We start from the raw sequence: 17,416 nt of genomic DNA on the forward strand, positions 1-17,416 counted from the left end.
TGTGTTCCAGGGTCAGCGGCTGTAACCACTGGACCACACAGGCCATGTTAAACCGTTTACTCTGAAGGGAAATGTTGGGCAACGGAAACAAGAGTTCCTATTGGACAAATTCAGGTAGGTCCCGTTCCGTTCTGTTTGATTCTGTTGGCTTCTGTTTGGTTTGTTTGGTTCCTAGTGAATATACCCCAACTGGTAACCCTCTTACCTGGATTGGGTCATACAAACTCACTTAACCAGAGAGGTGATATCATCTCTTTAACTAAAATACATCACAGAATTCTACTTATAATAAAAGGAATGACATGCATAAATGAATCAGCGTAAAACCAAATGTCCAATCATCAACTCAAATTTGAGTTCATACATTTACAGATCCAAAATTATTGGCACCCTTGATAAAGATAAGCAAAAAATACTACAAATGAAATAATACAAACACTAAGCTATTTAAAAACAACAACAATTCTGAGCTGTATTGTTTGCTCAAAGAAATTGGAAATTATATGATTGAATATGTTTTATATATAATATATATTATTTATTCTATTAGCCTTTAAAAATGATCAACTTGGATTAGCTAACACAACGTGCCATTGGAACACAGGAGTGATAGTTGCTGATAATGGGCCTCTGTACGCCTATGTAGATATTTCATTAAAAATCAGCCGTTTCCAGCTTCAATAGTCATTTGTTAATGTTGTAATGTCTACACTGTATTTCTGATCAATTTGATGTTATTTTAATGGACAAGAAATGTGCTTTTCTTTCGAAAACAAGGACATTTCTAAGTAACCCCAAACTTTTGAACGGTAGTGTATATATTTGCAAACTTGAACATTGAGAATTCTGTGCAACTTCCAGCGTGTGTTTAATATGAACACTGAGGCTGTACCCGCTTTAAGTTACAGTTTTAACAGTGGCCATGTAGGCTACTGTGGCTATTTGATCATAATGTAGGCCTACAGAGACCATCAAAAACAATGGAGAAAATGCATCCCATAACATTTTAACATGGAAATAGCTTACAGTAGCACCCAATGTGTGGTGTTCAGTGTAGGTCTACTTTCCATGACACTTTTGAAAAAAAAAACATGCAGGGCTTAACATTAACCTGTTTATCCACTTGTCCTTCAGACAAGGAGGTGACTGAAAATGTTGTTGTGTTGTTTAATGCAAGAAACCACTTTACAAAATACAAGTAATTATTATTCCCATACCATTATTACAGAGAATCAGACAAATACTGCCCTCTGCCTATTGGTTACTTAGCTTATTCAAGCCTGTCTCAAAATACAACCCTGCCCCTTTAAGACAAAACAAAATCTCTTTACCTGATTTGCTTTTCAAAGATGTCTAGAAATGTATATGTTTTGTGCTCTGTAGGAAGCAATCACTCCCTATTACTGACTACAACTGATCTATAACTAGGCTCATAACTCACTATCTAGCAAAGTATATGAACAAAATGTGCACATGTGGCTACATGCAGCTTTCGCTTTGATCTCAAAACAAGTGCGTCTACTCACCACCGCTCATGCTGTAAACACAGTCCAGTTAAAAGTAAATGGCACAGATCCATATATGGCAATGGTCTATTTGCATATAAGCCTACTGCAGCTCTGATTGTTTATGCCACATCGGTCTGTGTAGAGTATGGGCTGTAGTGCATGTCAATGCAATAGAATCCTACTCCGATGCATTCTGCCTACAACAAAATCACTTGCAGAGTTAGTATTCTTTCGGTATGTTGCATTGAAAGTTTATTCGATCGCACTGCCACAGTAAAGGAAAACATTGATAGGGTTAACAGGAAAAACTCTAGAACAGTGGTCACCAACTGAAAGCTGAGTCAAAATGCAAACCGAGATCTACCGCTCAGATTTTTTTTTAACATAACTTAAAAAACGTAAGCCTTTACAACATTAAACAATTAAAACAGTACTGTAGCAATGAGGTTTGTGCAGTAAGCTATAGGCCCAATACATTAACACCGCATATTGGCATTGCTTGAATTGCCCTGTCAATGCATTGTTGTTGGGACATTTCTTTAAATTATATTTCAAAATTTGAGGTAGGCTATATGATCACACCTGTAATTGATCCATTGTTGTAATTACTTGTGAAGCACAGCCGAGTGAGCATACATTTAAATCATTTGCTTTTTATTTTCATTTTATTGGACTGATGGTGCCTGTATCTGAGGGTCAGTCTCAGGGGAGACAGAGAGCAGCAGACTGAGGGTCCGCCTCTCAACATCCCCTCTGCTCTCCTTTACCAAAAAGGGACACCGTTTTCCAGATGATGGTGAAACTCAAGTCACACCGCATTATTTCTGCCTCTTGCACAAATTCATGTTGTTACTCCTATGAACAGAGAAAATCTAATATTCCTTGACATTAAAAAAGACCCAAACCGCTAATAATAACAACTAAAGCATATAGATACACTTTCCTACTCATTCATTACTGCTGCAGTGATTGTTGTAGCACTGAGTGTAAACAGGAAGAACGTGCATTTTATGGGTTATAAAAGTGTTGAATACTAAGAGTTGACAGTGCTGAGTAAGAACTTAAGCAGGCAACAAAGGAGTGGCTCAAGAAGAAGCACATTAAGGTCCTGGAGTGGCCTAGCCAGTCTCCAGACCTTAATCCCATAGAAAATCTGTGGAGGGAGCTAAAGGTTCACGTTGCCAAACGTCAGCCTCGAAACCTTAATGAGTTGGAGAATATCTGCAAAGAGGAGTGGGGCAAAATCCCTCCTGAGATGTGTGCAAACCTGGTGGCCAACTACAAGAAATGTCTGACCTCTGTGATTGCCAACAAGGGTTTTGCCACCAAGTACTAAGTCATGTTTTGCAGAGGGGTCAAATACTTATTTCCCTCATTAAAATGCAAATCATTTTATAACATTTTTGATATGCGTTTTTCTGGATTGTTTTGTTGTTATTCTGTCTCTCACTGTTCAAATAAACCTACCATTAAAATTATAAACGGATCATTTCTTTGTCAATGGGCAAACGTACAAAATCAGCAGGGGATAAAATACGTTTTTTCCCTCACTGTAGTTGGAGATCATAGACACTCGAGTTGGCACTTTGTTTGAGAAATAGCACGCATTACAAATAAAAACAAACAAACCATGTAAAATAGTTGTTGTTGAGATGCGGTCAGATATTCAGAAGGAGGCAGAAGGTTCTGGTGCATACGTGTTATTTATTTACAGTGTTCAAGTATAGTGGTAAATGGTAAAGATATTCACAATATTTACAATGCCAAACTGGATGAATAGACCTACGGGTGATAGAAAACAAACGAACGGAGCCTATTGCAGGCTTACCCTGCTGCTACCTTAGCTAGGCAGGTTGGGGTGTACCAGGCTCAAGCAGCCTGTCCAGTCAATTTTCCAAAACAGAAGTCAATTGCCACCTAAAACAAGGCCATCCTGGAATGTACCATAAATCACCATAACACACAAAACTGGCTAATAAACACAAATATAATTATGTAGAAGTACCACATTACATAATATTGAAACATTCAAATATACAAACATTTCATAGTGATCAATCTACGAGACATCTACAGTTGAAGTCGGAAGTTTACATACACTTAGGTTGGAGTCATTAAAACTCGTTTTTCAACCACTCCACAAATTTCATCTACTTTGTGCATGACACAAGTCATTTTTCCAGCAATTGTTTACAGACAGATTATTTCACTTATAATTCACTGTATCACAATTCCAGTGGGTCAGAAGTTTACATACACTAAGTTGACTGTGCCTTTAAACAGCTTGGAAAATTCCAGAAAATTATGTCATGGCTTTAGAAGCTTCTGATATGCTAATTGACATAATTTGAGTCAATTGGAGGTGTACCTGTGGATGTATTTCAAGGCCTACCTTCAAACTCAGTGCCTCTTTGTTTGACATCATGGGAAAATCAGAAGAAATCAGCCAAGACCTCAGAAAAAGAAATGTAGAACTCCACAAGTCTGGTTCATCCTTGGGAGCAATTTCCAAACACCTGAAGGTACCACATTCATATGTACAAACAATTTTACGCAAGTATAAACACCATGGGACCACGCAGCTGTCATACCTCTCAGGAAGGAGACGCGTTCTGTCTCCTAGGGATGAATGTACTTTGGTGCGAAAAGTGCAAATCAATCCCAGAACAACAGCAAAGGACCTTGTGAATATGCTGGAGGAAACAGGTACAAAAGTATATCCACAGTAAAACGAGTCCTATATCGACATAACCTGAAAGGCCGCTCAGCAAGGAAGAAGCCTCTGCTCCAAAACCGCCATAAAAAAATTCAGACTACGGTTTGCAGCTGCGCATGGGGACAAAGATCGTACTTTTTGGAGAAATGTCCTCTGGTCTGATGAAACAAAATAGAACTATTTGGCCATAATGACCATTGTTATGTTTGGAGGAAAAAGGGGGACGCTTGCAAGCCGAAGAACACCATCCCAACCGTGAAGCACAGGGGTGGAAGCATCATGTTGTGGGGGTGCTTTGCTGCAGGAGGGATTGATGCACTTCACAAAATAGATGGCTTCATGAGGAAGGACAATGATGTGGATATACATCTCAAGACATCAGTCAGGAAGTTAAAGCTTGGTCGCAAATGGGTCTTCCAAATGGACAATGACCCAAAGGATACTTCCAAAGTTGTGGCAAAATGGCTTAAGGACAACAAAGTCAAGGTATTGGAGTAGCCATCACAAAGCCCTGACCTCAAACCTATAGAAAATTTGTGGGCAGAACTGAAAAAGCCTGTGCGAGCAAGGAGGCCTTCAAACCTGACTCAATTACACCAGCTCTGTCAGGAGGAATGGGCCAAAATTCACCCAACTTATTGTGGGAAGCATGTGGAAGGCTACCCGACGCGTTTGACCCAAGTTAAACAATTTAAAGGCAATGCTTCCAAATACTAATTGAGTGTATGTAAACTTCGTACCCACTGGGGATGTGATGAAAGAAATAAAAGCTGAAATAAATCATTCTCTCTACTATTATTCTGACATTTCACATTCTTACAATAAAGTGGTGATCCTAACTGACCTAAGACAGGGAATTTTTACTAGGATTAAATGTCAGGAATTGTGAAAAACTGAGTTTACATACATCTTAGCCAAATACATTTAAACTTCCGACTTCAACTGTAATAATGATGGGTGTGGTTTTGATGGGACTGTTTTACTCTCCACAGTGTAAAACAATAACTCTAGTTATTAACAGCAACACTGGGGGTTATTTTACAACACTGAGTGTTAAACTCACTCTGTAAGAGTGAAATTAACGCCTGACTCAACACTAGAAATATAACACTGAAATATCAACGCTGGCCAATTTGCTGTGTACACTTTATGTGACTGGCGACGTAAGCAACATCTTTTTAGTTATGACACCAATTAGTAGGCTATTCTGCTGACACTGACAAACAGATACCAATGACATCCATCTAATCTAGGCCTACGAAAAGGGGAGACACAATTGTACAATATGATGTCCATCTAGCCTGGATGCCTGGATGTCACTGTGGCCCCATCATCGGATGGGGCCACAGTGTCTTCTGATCCCTCCTGTCTCAGCCTCCAGTATTTATGCTGCAGTAGTTTATGTGTCGGGGGGCTAGGGTCAGTCTGTTACATCTGGAGTATTTCTCTTGTCTTATCCGGTGTCCTGTGTGTATTTAAATATGCTCTCTCTAATTCTCTTTCTCTCTTTCTGTCTTTCTCTCGGAGGACCTGAGCCCTAGGACCATGCCTCAGGACTACCTGGTATGATGACTCCTTGCTGTCCCCAGTCCACCTGGCCGTGCTGCTGCTCCAGTTTCAACTGTTCTGCCTGCGGCTATGGAACCCTGACCTGTTCACCGGACGTGCTTGTTGCACCCTCGACAACTACTATGATTATTATTATTTGACCATGCTGGTCATTTATGAACATTTTAACATTTTAACATTTTGACCATGTTCTGTTTTAATATCCACCCTGCACAGCCAGAAGAGGACTGGCCACCCCTCATAGCCTGGTTCCTCTCTAGGTTTCTTCCTAGGTTTTTGGCCTTTCTAGGGAGTTTTTCCTAGGGAGTTTTTCCTAGCCACCGTGCTTCTTTCACATGCTTTGCTTGCTGTTTGGGGTTTTAGGCTGGGTTTCTGTACAGCACTTTGAGAATATCAGCTGATGTACGAAGGGCTATATAAAAATAAATTTGATTTGATTTGATTGTCCCCCCCAAAATCTTTCCAGTGGTACTGATCCAATGATGAACGATAGTGAATATGCACCTATTTACCAGGGATATGGCCAACGCTCTACGCTGGTACCAATAAAGCTACTGTTCACTCAATTGGGAGTTGAGAATCTTGATAACTTGAGGCAGAATAGACTATTTACTTTGTCTTTGTTTTCAGCAATAGCCATTTGCTTTCTAAACTATATTTTTCCGACAATTGTATTTAGAAATAATGTGATAGTCGCCAATTAAACTGCTTTTCACTGACAGCTACAACTCAGGGCAGCGCACCACGCACACTGCCCAAGTTGTGCACTAAAAACAATCCACAGCTCATTTTTAAAAGAAGCAAATGATCCTCTGTGGCCAAATCACATCCTCTGGTGGAGTATTTTAAAATATTTATGTATAGACATGTGTAATTATATAGCAAATTTGGGCACATTTTATTACATTTACTTTAGGGGAAGTTTATAATCCCTAGCCTATTGGATGTGCTGCCTATGCCGACGTCAATGTGAAAGTAACCGGTGCACAAAACAGCTGGCCACCAGCCAGAGTTCAAATGCTGATGTTATATCTAGCTTAGCTGTCAAAGAACGCACATCTGCACAGTTTCACATTGTACATCATTCTGTTATTTAATGACATGTGCCACTCATTCTGACACCCATTCATCCGTAAAGCAGCACACTGTTGTAAATCATAACAATGTACAGTACGACGAACAGCACGTTGTACCATACATAACATTTCCCCCCTTTCTAAAACCAGGGACTGGTACCATATATAAAAAATGTCCATAGGGCAAGAACCTAGAGTGATACCTGTACGAAAGAAACATTAACACTTAGACGGAAGAGGTAAATAACGACTCTACAAACTAGCCAGTTCAGTCCATTAACCTGGAGGTTGACTAAGACACCTAACGGAGCCTAAGAATGAAAGGAGGTTAAGTAGTCCCTCAGATGAGCAGGGCGAGTTCGTTCCCTCATAGGTCGTTCTTCAGCCGCCCCCGCAAGTGGCACTGGCCCTTGAGGAGCCCACAGAGGCTGGGGCTCGGGTGGTAGTAGTGGAGGTGGTCCATCAGGTGGCGCCTCTGGCCTTTATGTCAGTTTTGTGTTCCTTGAGTGGCTGGGACTTTTCTGAGGCGGCTGGCGTGCCAGCGTGATCCATTGCTCAGCATGAAGGTTGCGGCCCCCAGTTGTCGACTGACCTGCAAGGGGTCCTACCAGAATGAGGCCATTTTGTTGCACCGTTGAGGCTGACGGGCTCGTACCCAGTCTGACACTTGGATGATTGGCTTCTTCACCCTGTGTGCCTTGTCGAAACGCTGTTTCATTGCTCTTTGTTGCCTGGTCACTGCCTTCTTTCCTTGGGTGCGCCTAGTCGCCGGTTCTGCTGCTCTCTGTGTTCTGAGTCTGTCCAGTGGCAGATCCATCTCGCGACCTAGCATGAGAGATGCCGGGGAGACCTGTGTTGTGTGTTTGCTTGCTCTGTAGTGCATTAGCATTTGGTTCAAAGCAGTTTGGAACGTGCACCCCTGGAACAGGTGCGCTCTTATGCCGTTCTTCAGCTTTTGGTTGAAGCGTTCCATCCCTCCGATAGCTTGTGGGTTGTAGTAGGCCGTGCAGATGTGTTTGATTCCCTTGTTGCCGAGATAGGAGGAGAACTCAACAGAGGTTAGCTGGGGCCCATCGTCCGTGGTGAGAGTGGGGGGTAGGCCCCACCTTGTGAACAGACTGTCTAGGATGTTCACAATGGCTTGTGCTGTGACAGTTCTGAAAGGAACCCCTTCTGGCCACTTAAAGTGGATGTCATATGCCACCACCAGGAAGCGCTGATGGTGAGGGACTGCATGCCCATGGATCTTGCCACAGATGTCTAGCTGGATGTGCTCCCAGGGCCGGGACGGCCACGCGAGAGGCAGCAGTAGGGGTGAGGCGGACTTTCCTGTTTTCCCGCTGTAGCACAATCCCTGACCAGGGCTTCAATGTCGTGGTCGATGCCTGGCCACCACACAAGGTTTCGACATCGCAGCTTGACCTCCACTGTGCCCAAGTGACCCTCGTGCGCCATTGATAGAACACGTCAATGCAGGCCACTCGGGACCACAGTGCAAAACCCTCGAGAGACACAGACTTCTTCCCAGCAAGAAAGTTCGTGCTTCACCCTGGCGAAAGTTGCCAGCTCTTCTGGCACACGTGATGGCCATCCAGTGTGTATGTAGGTGTGCAGGGTACACAATGTGGGATCCTGTTCCGGTGCTTGCTTCAGCTCCTCCAGTGAGACAGCTGACTGAAGGGGAGCGTAGAGCATTTGTATGAGCTTTGTTTCGTTGTCGTCTGGCAAGACGGTCGGAGTAGGAGTGTCAAAGGAGCATGAGAGGAGGTCTCCCACCACGTTATCCCTCCCAGGAGTGAACTTCAGATGATTGTCATACTGTCTGAGGCGGTCGGTCCATTTGTGCAGCCGAAGTGGCTTGTGGCCAGTTCCTGCTGCCGACAGTAGCGTTGTGAGGCACTGGTGGTCAGTTTGGAGCGTGAACAACCGGCCGTATAGGTAGAGGTGCCACCTTTCGCAGGCCCAGACACAGGCCAGTGCTTCTCGTTAGCCCACAGAGTACCGTTGTTCAGTGGGGCTCAGGGCCCTTGAGGCGAATGCGACAGGCCTCTCAATGCCATTCTGCAGCTGTGAGAGGACAGCTCCTAGTGCTCCAGCTGAGGTGTCACAGGTGACAATGGTGGGGCAGACGGGTCAAAGTGAGCCAAGACTAGGGCTGTGGTGAGCTGGCTCTTCAGTGAGCGGACCGCATCTGAGCAGGCTGCCGTCCAGGCCCATGGCTCGTCCTTCTTGAAGAGCTGGCGATGGGGCGCTGTGGTCTGAGAGTAGGGGGGCAGAAACTAGAGGTAGTAGGCTGACATGCCCAAGAACGAGGCCACCTGAGAGGCTGAGGTCAGTTCCGGGATGCGGAGGACGGCTTCAATGTTCGACATGAGTGGGGCAATGCCTTTGGCCAACAGGCGGAACCCCACAAACTCGACGGCTGGAACTGCAAAAGTGCACTTTCCATCGTTCAGGGTCTGGATGTTCCGCAATAGACAACTGAATACTCTGTGGAGTTGATGGTCATGGATGTGGAGGTCATGGCCGTGGACCCCGATGTCATTCAGATAGACTGCCACCCCGGGTATTCTAGCAAAGATGGTGCTCATCACCTTCTGGAAGCAGCTGGGGGCAGAGCAAAGTCCAAAAGGCATGCGTGTGTATCTGAACACACCAGCATGCGTGACAAAGGCTGTGAGGTCTCTACTGGCTGGGTGGAGGGGCACCTGAAGATAACCCTGACACAGGTCGAGCTTCGTGAAGACTGTGAAACCATGAAATTGTGCGGTCAGCTCCCCAGCTGTAGGCAAGGGGTACTTATCCGGGACAACAGCCTTGTTCACAGCACGGAGATCCACACAGGTCCGGATTCCACCTGACTTTTTAGTTGCGATGACCAAGTTTGAAATCCAGGGGGCAGCGTTGACTGGCTCAATGATGTCTACCTCCAACTGTGACTGGAGATCTTTTGTGACGTCATCACGCAGTGCAAAGGGAATGCGCCGCCGGGGCTGCATGACTGCGGTCACGTCCGGGTTCACTAGGTAAAAGCTGTGAGGCAGCAGAGTCCATCAAACAGAGTTGGCCAGTTCTTTTGCCATGTGCCGGTAACTTGGTGGATAGCTGACCCACTCATCTCTCAGTGTGAACCACAAGCCTGTGAAGAGGTCGAGGCCCAAGAGGTTGGCACCCCGCTTTGCAAAGTGAAATGTGAATGATGGCAGATGCTTGGCACCGTAGAGCACTGGGACCTGGAGGGTGCCTGTAATGTCTATCTTGGATCTACCATACCCACACAGGGCAGTGGAGGACTGTTGGAGTGGTAGGTGACTGAAAAACTTGTAAGTGGCAAGGTTGAGCAACGACACCGCAGTGCCAGTATCGAGTAGCAAAGGCAAACCCACCTCGACCAGCTGGACAGTGCATGTCTTGAATGACACATGGTTAGTGGATACGGTTTGGATTTAAGTGTGTTCATGTTGAGAGTGAGATGAAAATAAGGGCCTGTTCTGGGTGGAGCTAGTAGGCTGGGGCAGAACGACACACTTTAGCAAAGTGATTGTATTTTGAACAGTTCTTGCATATTTTCTAACAGGCTGGGCAATTTGAAGCCCTTGAATTGTGAGAGCTAGAGCCCTACAGTTGCCACAGATACTTATGTTTGTTTTCAGTCTGCCGGCTGCAGGGGCATGCGGGTGTCTGTCTCCATGCAGCTATCAACGTGGGAGGGCGTGCGCAGCGTGTGATCGTTGTAGTGCGCCTGCACCGGCCGAAGCTGCTGTGTGAGAATGGCTGGGGGCTGATGTATGCTGCAGCTGTCTGTTAGCAAAATAGAGCATTTCAAAGCCGCTTCAACCTGTAGTGCTATTGTAATAGCTCCATCAAGTTGTACCTAGGCAGTGACGGAGCAGTGCTGTCCTCCACTTTTCTCAGATTCTAGAAAAGTCCATAGCTTTGACATGTGTTAAAACGTTCAAGCCAGCTATTCCACGGTACTGGAGGTTCGCCAGGCACGGCGAGGAATGGTGCAGGTTGTGGCAAACTGAATTCAGCCATCATCGTTGCCAATGTTATATCTAGTTTAGCTGTCAAAGAACGCACATCTGCACCGTTTCACATTGTACATCACTCTGTCGTGTAATGACATGCGCCACTCATTCTGACAACCCATTACATTTAAATTTACATTTTAGTCATTTAGCAGACGCTCTTATCCAGAGCGACTTAAAGTAGTGAATACATACATTTCATGCATTTAAAAAAAAAAAGTGTACTTGGTTAATCTGTAATCTGTAAAGCAGCACACTGTCGTAAACCATAACAATGTACAGTACGACTAACAGCACGTCGTACCACACATAATATTCACATCTGTCTGTCTTGGTGTTTGTAAATAAATATTGTCACTTGTAGAATGTTTATTTTGTTTCCAATTGTTGACTAAACAAACCTGCTTCTGTATGAACTGAATTACAATAATTTCACTGATGTAAATAAATAAAACAAACAAAGGTGTTTTAAAACAGATCGTGCAAGATTGCGTTGAGAATATGGCCACATTTAATTAAATAAAAGTCCGCTGTTTGTCCATTGAGTGACGTGTGTGCGCGCGCAGAATTTGCTCTAGTAGAGTCGACGGTATCCATGACGATATTACCTAAACAAAGCATAATGTTCAAGCACTGTTGAAGCTCCCTATCGTGTTTTCCTTCCTTTTCTGCTGATTTGAAGAACATGCGTATACATGTGTGATACCTCGTTTTCTTCATTCATGTTGATGGTATTTTAGTAGCTAAGTGAACAGGACTTTGGAACAGGGAGTTCCTGTTGTTGGGTCAACTGGCACATCAATCCAATGGCTTTGTGGAAGGGACACAGGCGAGAGCTGGGACAGACAAGCACAGGTGTCGGCCACATGTATGTGCAGCCCTTGCCTTTTTATGTGGAGAGTCACAAGGTAGGTGTAAGAGTAAGACGATTTACAATTTGAATTAGGCCTAATAAAGATTCAAAGAATTCGATTCAAAGAATTCTGATTATAAGTCTTATAATTTTAATAAGAGATATGGCTCGGGAGGTTTATGTGTTTCTGCAGCTATATTTTTCACCACCTATGGGCTATAGGCTATTTTTATGATTATCAGTGTTTAAAAGTGTTTACACCCACTCTCTCTAGCTTCGTTTCTACCTGAGCTAGCATGTCCTGATCTTGTTCACGTTCTGATCGTGTGCACATTTTCAGAAATATGGTATTAAAATGTGTCTCATATATCCACTGTCAGCATTGTGACCAGATTTCCTGTATGCAAATTATTTGACAGCTATTCTTTCAAAATAATATTGCTATATACATTTTTTAAGACACATTGATACCATAAATCAATAGTGCCCCCTGTCAATGATTTTGGGATAATGATGATTTACATGGTTTCACGGTCCAGATCTGTCTACACTTGTAAGATATTCAGACCCAATGCGTGCCTGACTTCCTCAAGGAGATCTGATCATAATCTGATCCCAATGCGTTTTTTAATAGTCTACCCTGTCTGAAAAATGTGGGTACAATCAGAATGTGGACAAGATCAGGACAAAGGATGCATGATAGAAGCAGGTATAAACAAGGCTTCTCTCTCTCTCTCTACACACACACACACACACACACCTTGTGTGTTTCAGGGTGCATCTCTGCCCCCTCTGTTCCAGCGTTCTCCCCTGGTGTCCACCAGCAGTCACTTCTCTGTCACCTCACGCTTGGAGCACGACAGGAAGCCTCAGATGGGGCCCCTGGCCAACACACAGCACCCACGTGCCCCTCCACACTGGAACACACACTTCCTCAATGAGCTGGCACAACAGGTGAGGTGGGAGCGATTGAGCGTGTGTGTATGTGTGGGTCTGTGTTTTCATTCAAAGGTAGCACCTGATTGGTTGTGTGTGTGTCGTCTCCCCCCCCCCAGCTCAGGGACTGTGGGACAGGTGCGCCTGCTCTCTCAGCCAATCAGTGAAATGCAGGACAGCTACAGGGGCCAGGCTGCTCCACAGGGCCCCCTGCTGGACCACTACTGCACCCTGCTGGTAAACAAACAAACTGACAATAATGTTGGGCAATATTTCATTTTTTTTTTTTACATTTTAGTCATTTAGCAGACGCTCTTATCCAGAGCGACTTACAGTAGTGAATGCATACATTTCATACATTTTTTTTTTTTTTCTGTGCTGGCCCCCCGTGGGAATCGAACCCACAACCCTGGTGTTGCAAACACCATGCTCTACCAACTGAGCTACAGGGAAGGCCCGATTCAGATAAGTACACTTAACATGGACGGTCTAAGTTAATAAGCATGGATTTAAGTAAACATTTTTTTAACTGAAGTCCATGTTAAGTTAACTTCTCTCAAGTCTCAATAGTGTATTTGTGAAATGGAAATTGTGAATACATCTACCTTTCAAAAGTAAACAATGGAGCCAGTTGAATGTGTGAGTGGAAAGATGAGACTTAAATGAATGAATGAATGTCCAACCTGTATTCCAACAGATCTGTATATCTTCCCTCAGGCACTTTATGGACAGCTTGATCCAGGCCAGACCCCGACTGTGACAGCAGATCCTTATGTCAGCACAGCTCATGCATACTACAGGCGCTTTAGCAGGTACCACTACACCAGAGAAGTGTGATTGTGTGTCTGTGTGTGGTGTGTGTGTGTGTATTTCCTTTATTTCGCCACTAGAGGGTAGTGTGCGTTTGTGTGTGTCCTATCCCTCTCTCCCCTACTTTTCACCTTTCTTTCTCTCCTCAGGTCAGAGATTGCCCCTTCCTCTGGTCTGGAAGCCCCTTCCTCCTACCTTAGCCTGAACAAGAGCTCCACCCACAGCCGCCTGCCGGGCCACAAAGCCCCTCCCACCATGTCCTGCCACCCTTGGCTGCCCCGCCCCTCTGTGCCCTTACCCTATGGAGGGAAACACAGCCTGTACAGGGACAGCTTCCGTGTGCCTGCCCCTCACCCTGCTCCCTCTGGTCCCTCGCCTGTTGCAATCCCAGACTGGCGACCAGCCGGGACTGAAACTGGGGCTGGAGGAGCTAAGAGAGGGCTACTCAGGGACATCGTGGAGGTCCCCAAAATGTACCTGACAGAGAACCGGGTCTATGGGGGGAACCGGACCGTACTGGTCTGAGACCGTGCTGGTACGTGTGTGTGTGTCAGAAAGACAACTACATGTGTGTATTTTGCCAGATGTCACCAAGTGTGATCTAATTTATACAAGGACCATGACCCCACTTTGGAGTCAACCGTCCCAGTGTTTTTTGTGACTATTTATCAAAGGCCCAATAAACAGGCAGGGTTTGAAGAGGACTGTAGTGGACTGATCGATTTATCAATCTCCACCGGTGATGCATGACCACGGGGTCCCAAGAGACACAACATATTTCAGGGAGTTGTTGGAAAAAGGCTACGAAGGCTGAGCTGAGATCAGTTTGGGCATTAGTGTTTCTTATTGTTAATGTTTTAATGGGAGCAGGCTAAGCTGGTGCAATATCTGTGTTTAGGGGGTCCTTCAGTCTGGAGCTAGAGAGAGACAGACCAGGGCAGTATACTGTAAATACTGACTGTATGTATGTATGTATGTATGTATGTATGTGTAGCGTGGTTCGTTCTGCGTTGTGTACTTTTAATCAGGACACTGCCACAACTGGAATTATGATGGTTGAATCATGTTTATTGGTCCTGCACACGAAGAGACAACACACAATATGTTAGCCCTCGGTGCAGTCACAGCTCTCGGGCACCTTGCTAGCTGAAGGTCCGGCCAAAAGAGCGGGAACTGCATACATACATTCAGTGCCCAACAGCACACTATACAATACAATAAAAATTATATACAACATATTCGGAACAAAATAAAAGACATACCTGCACACGAAGAGACAACACACAATATGTTAGCCCTCGGTGCAGTCACAGCTCTCGGGCACCTGCGTGAGCACATAGCAACTCACTCAAACACGGTCCCAAATACTCCCGAGTTACAATAAGTACCCTAATTAGCGAGCTTGGTGAAAGTTAACATAAATCTTTATAATTGTTCACATTGTAACAAAACATATAATTGCGTAACAGCACTTTATGTAACTTTACCACAGTTTTATATTGCCAAATTACGGCGCCAAGGACAACATACCTTGCTAGCTGAAGGTCCGGCCAAAAGAGAACGATAAAAGGGTCCGTAAGTACGGATAACCCGCGATGGACCAAACCAAAATATACAAACTTTTACAATTAGGTGTATTTACAATATAGATATCAAAAAATGTTTGTACACCGAAAAATAACATTAACTATGCTGCTGTAATTAAATAAAGAAAACACATTGAATTATTATTATTGTTATTAACTTATTAACATCCCCTCTTGACCTGGCCTACTTGAACTGTCCTTGCGTGCAACTTGGTGCATAATCTAGGGGAACAACATCACTCTACTACATATGTATGTATGTATGTATGTATGTATGTATGTATGTATGTATGTATGTATGTATGTATGTATGTATGTATGTATGTATGTATGTATGTATGTATGTGTGTATGTATATGTGTGTGTGTGTGTGTCAGGAAGAGAGAAATGCTGAGTAGGTTAGAGGTTATTTTGGCATCGTCTCACAAATTACCCTCAGAATCCACTGGAGTCCCTCTGTCTTTTCTACCTTTTTCTCTTCCGCCCACCTGCTCTCTCGCTCTTTCACTCTCCTCCCCCTTGTTCCTCCCTCCGGCAACATGCCAGACGGAAGAAGAGAGACAGAGAGAGAGGGAGAGAGAGAGAGAGAGAGAGAGAGAGAGAGAGAGAGAGAGAGAGAGAGAGAGAAAGGGAAGAGATTGAGTAGAGTTGTATAAACATACGTATGTTTATCTAACCCTACTCCATCTCTTCCCTCTCTCTCTTCCCCATCTCTCTCTCTGTCTCTCTTCTTCCGTCTGGCATGTTGCCGGAGGGAGGAACAAGGGGAGGAGAGTGAAAGAGCGAGAGAGCAGGTGGGGAAGAGATGGAGTAGGGTTAGATAAACATACGTATGTTATACAACTCTACTCAATCTCTTCCCTTTCTCTCTCTCTCTCTCTCTCTCTCTCTCTCTCTCTCTCTCTCTCTCTCTCTCTCTCTCTCTCTCCCTCTCTCTCTGTCTCTCTTCTTCCATCTGGCATGTTGGGGCAAATAAGGAGGTTAATACATAAAAGTAATAAATACATTAGGAATGATGTGCACTTCGCGCCAAATCAGAAAGAGAGGTAGATCTACGGTAGGGGGGAGAGAGAGAGAGCGAAAACGACAGAGAGAGCATTCAGATAAGCAAGTCAGAGATGTACAGACTAAGTTGACAGAATCATTGCTTACCACATCTGTGTGTTTGTGTGTGTAGGCCTAAGTGCAACATAATTTATCTGTAGAAAATAAAAATAAAAACGGATTTAATAGTTACACTAATATACAGTAACTACCTGTATTTGTGTTGCATGTGACTTGCCCAGATTCAATAGTTTATCTGAACATGTATTTGAATATCAGGCTGTGCATTAATTAAAGGTTGTTGGCAGCTCTATAAAATAAACTCAGCAAAAAAAGAAACGTCCTCTCACTGTCAACTGCATTTATTTTCAGAAAACTTAACATGTGTAAATATTTGTATGAACATAACAAGATTCAACAACTGAGACATAAACTGAACAAGTTCCACAGACATGCGACTAACAGAAATGGAATAATGTGTCCCTGAACAAAGGGGGGGGGGGGGGGGGGTTCAAAATCAAAAGTAACAGTCAGTATCTGGTGTGGCCACCAGCTGCATTAAGTACTGCAGTGCATCTCCTACTCATGGACTGCACCAGATTTGCCGGTTATTGCTGTGAGATGATACCCCACTCTTCCACCAAGGCACCTGCAAGTTCCCAGGCATTTCTGGGGGGAATGGCTCCAGCCCTCACCCTCCGATCCAACAGGTCCCAGACGTGCTCAATGGGATTGAGATCCAGGCTCTTTGCTGGCCATGGCAGAACACTTACATTCCTGTCTTGCAGGAAATCACGCATAGAACGAGCAGTATGGCTGGTGGCATTGTCATGCTGGAGGGTCATGTCAGGATGAGCCTGCAGGAAGGGTACCACATGAGGGAGGATGTCTTCCCTGTAATGCACAGTGTTGAGATTGCCTGCAATGACAACAAGCTCAGTCCGATGATGCTGTGACACACCGCCCCAGACCATGACGGACCCTCCACCTCCAAATCGATCCCGCTCCAGAGTACAGTCCTCGATGTAACGCTCATTCCTTCAACGATAAATGCGAATCTGACCATCACCCCTGGTGAGACAAAACCGTGACTCGTCAGTGAAGACCACTTTTTGCCAGTCCTGTCTGGTCCAGTGACGGTGGGTTTGTGCCCATAGGCGACGTTATTGCCGGTGATGTCTGGTGAGGACCTGCCTTTACAACAGGCCTACAAGCCCTCAGTCCAGCCTCTCTCAGCCTATTGCGGACAGTCTGAGCACTGATGGAGGGATTGTGCATTCCTGGTGT

At 44.5% G+C, this 17,416-nt stretch overlaps 1 protein-coding gene across 1 annotated transcript; it reads left to right on the plus strand.

The window, feature by feature from the left end:
• The first annotated feature begins 12,690 nt into the window (after positions 1-12,690).
• Positions 12,691-15,226, plus strand: saxo3 (stabilizer of axonemal microtubules 3). The gene is made up of 4 exons (XM_045714917.2): positions 12,691-12,707; positions 12,809-12,926; positions 13,407-13,501; positions 13,649-15,226. The coding sequence occupies exons 1-4, from the start codon at positions 12,691-12,693 to the stop codon at positions 14,022-14,024; spliced, it is 606 nt and encodes a 201-aa protein (XP_045570873.2). The 3' UTR covers positions 14,025-15,226.
• Positions 15,227-17,416: the final 2,190 nt, after the last annotated feature.

This window comes from Salmo salar, chromosome 03, assembly GCF_965601325.2.
Source record: "Salmo salar chromosome 03, fSalSal1, whole genome shotgun sequence".
Lineage (NCBI taxonomy): Eukaryota > Metazoa > Chordata > Actinopteri > Salmoniformes > Salmonidae > Salmo > Salmo salar.

Excerpts from the sequence above, each read along its gene's own strand:
- saxo3 (XM_045714917.2), top strand. Across the intron at positions 12,927-13,406 it reads ACCACTACTGCACCCTGCTG|GCACTTTATGGACAGCTTGA; the intron begins GTAAACAAACAA and ends ATCTTCCCTCAG. Across the intron at positions 13,502-13,648 it reads TACTACAGGCGCTTTAGCAG|GTCAGAGATTGCCCCTTCCT; the intron begins GTACCACTACAC and ends TTCTCTCCTCAG.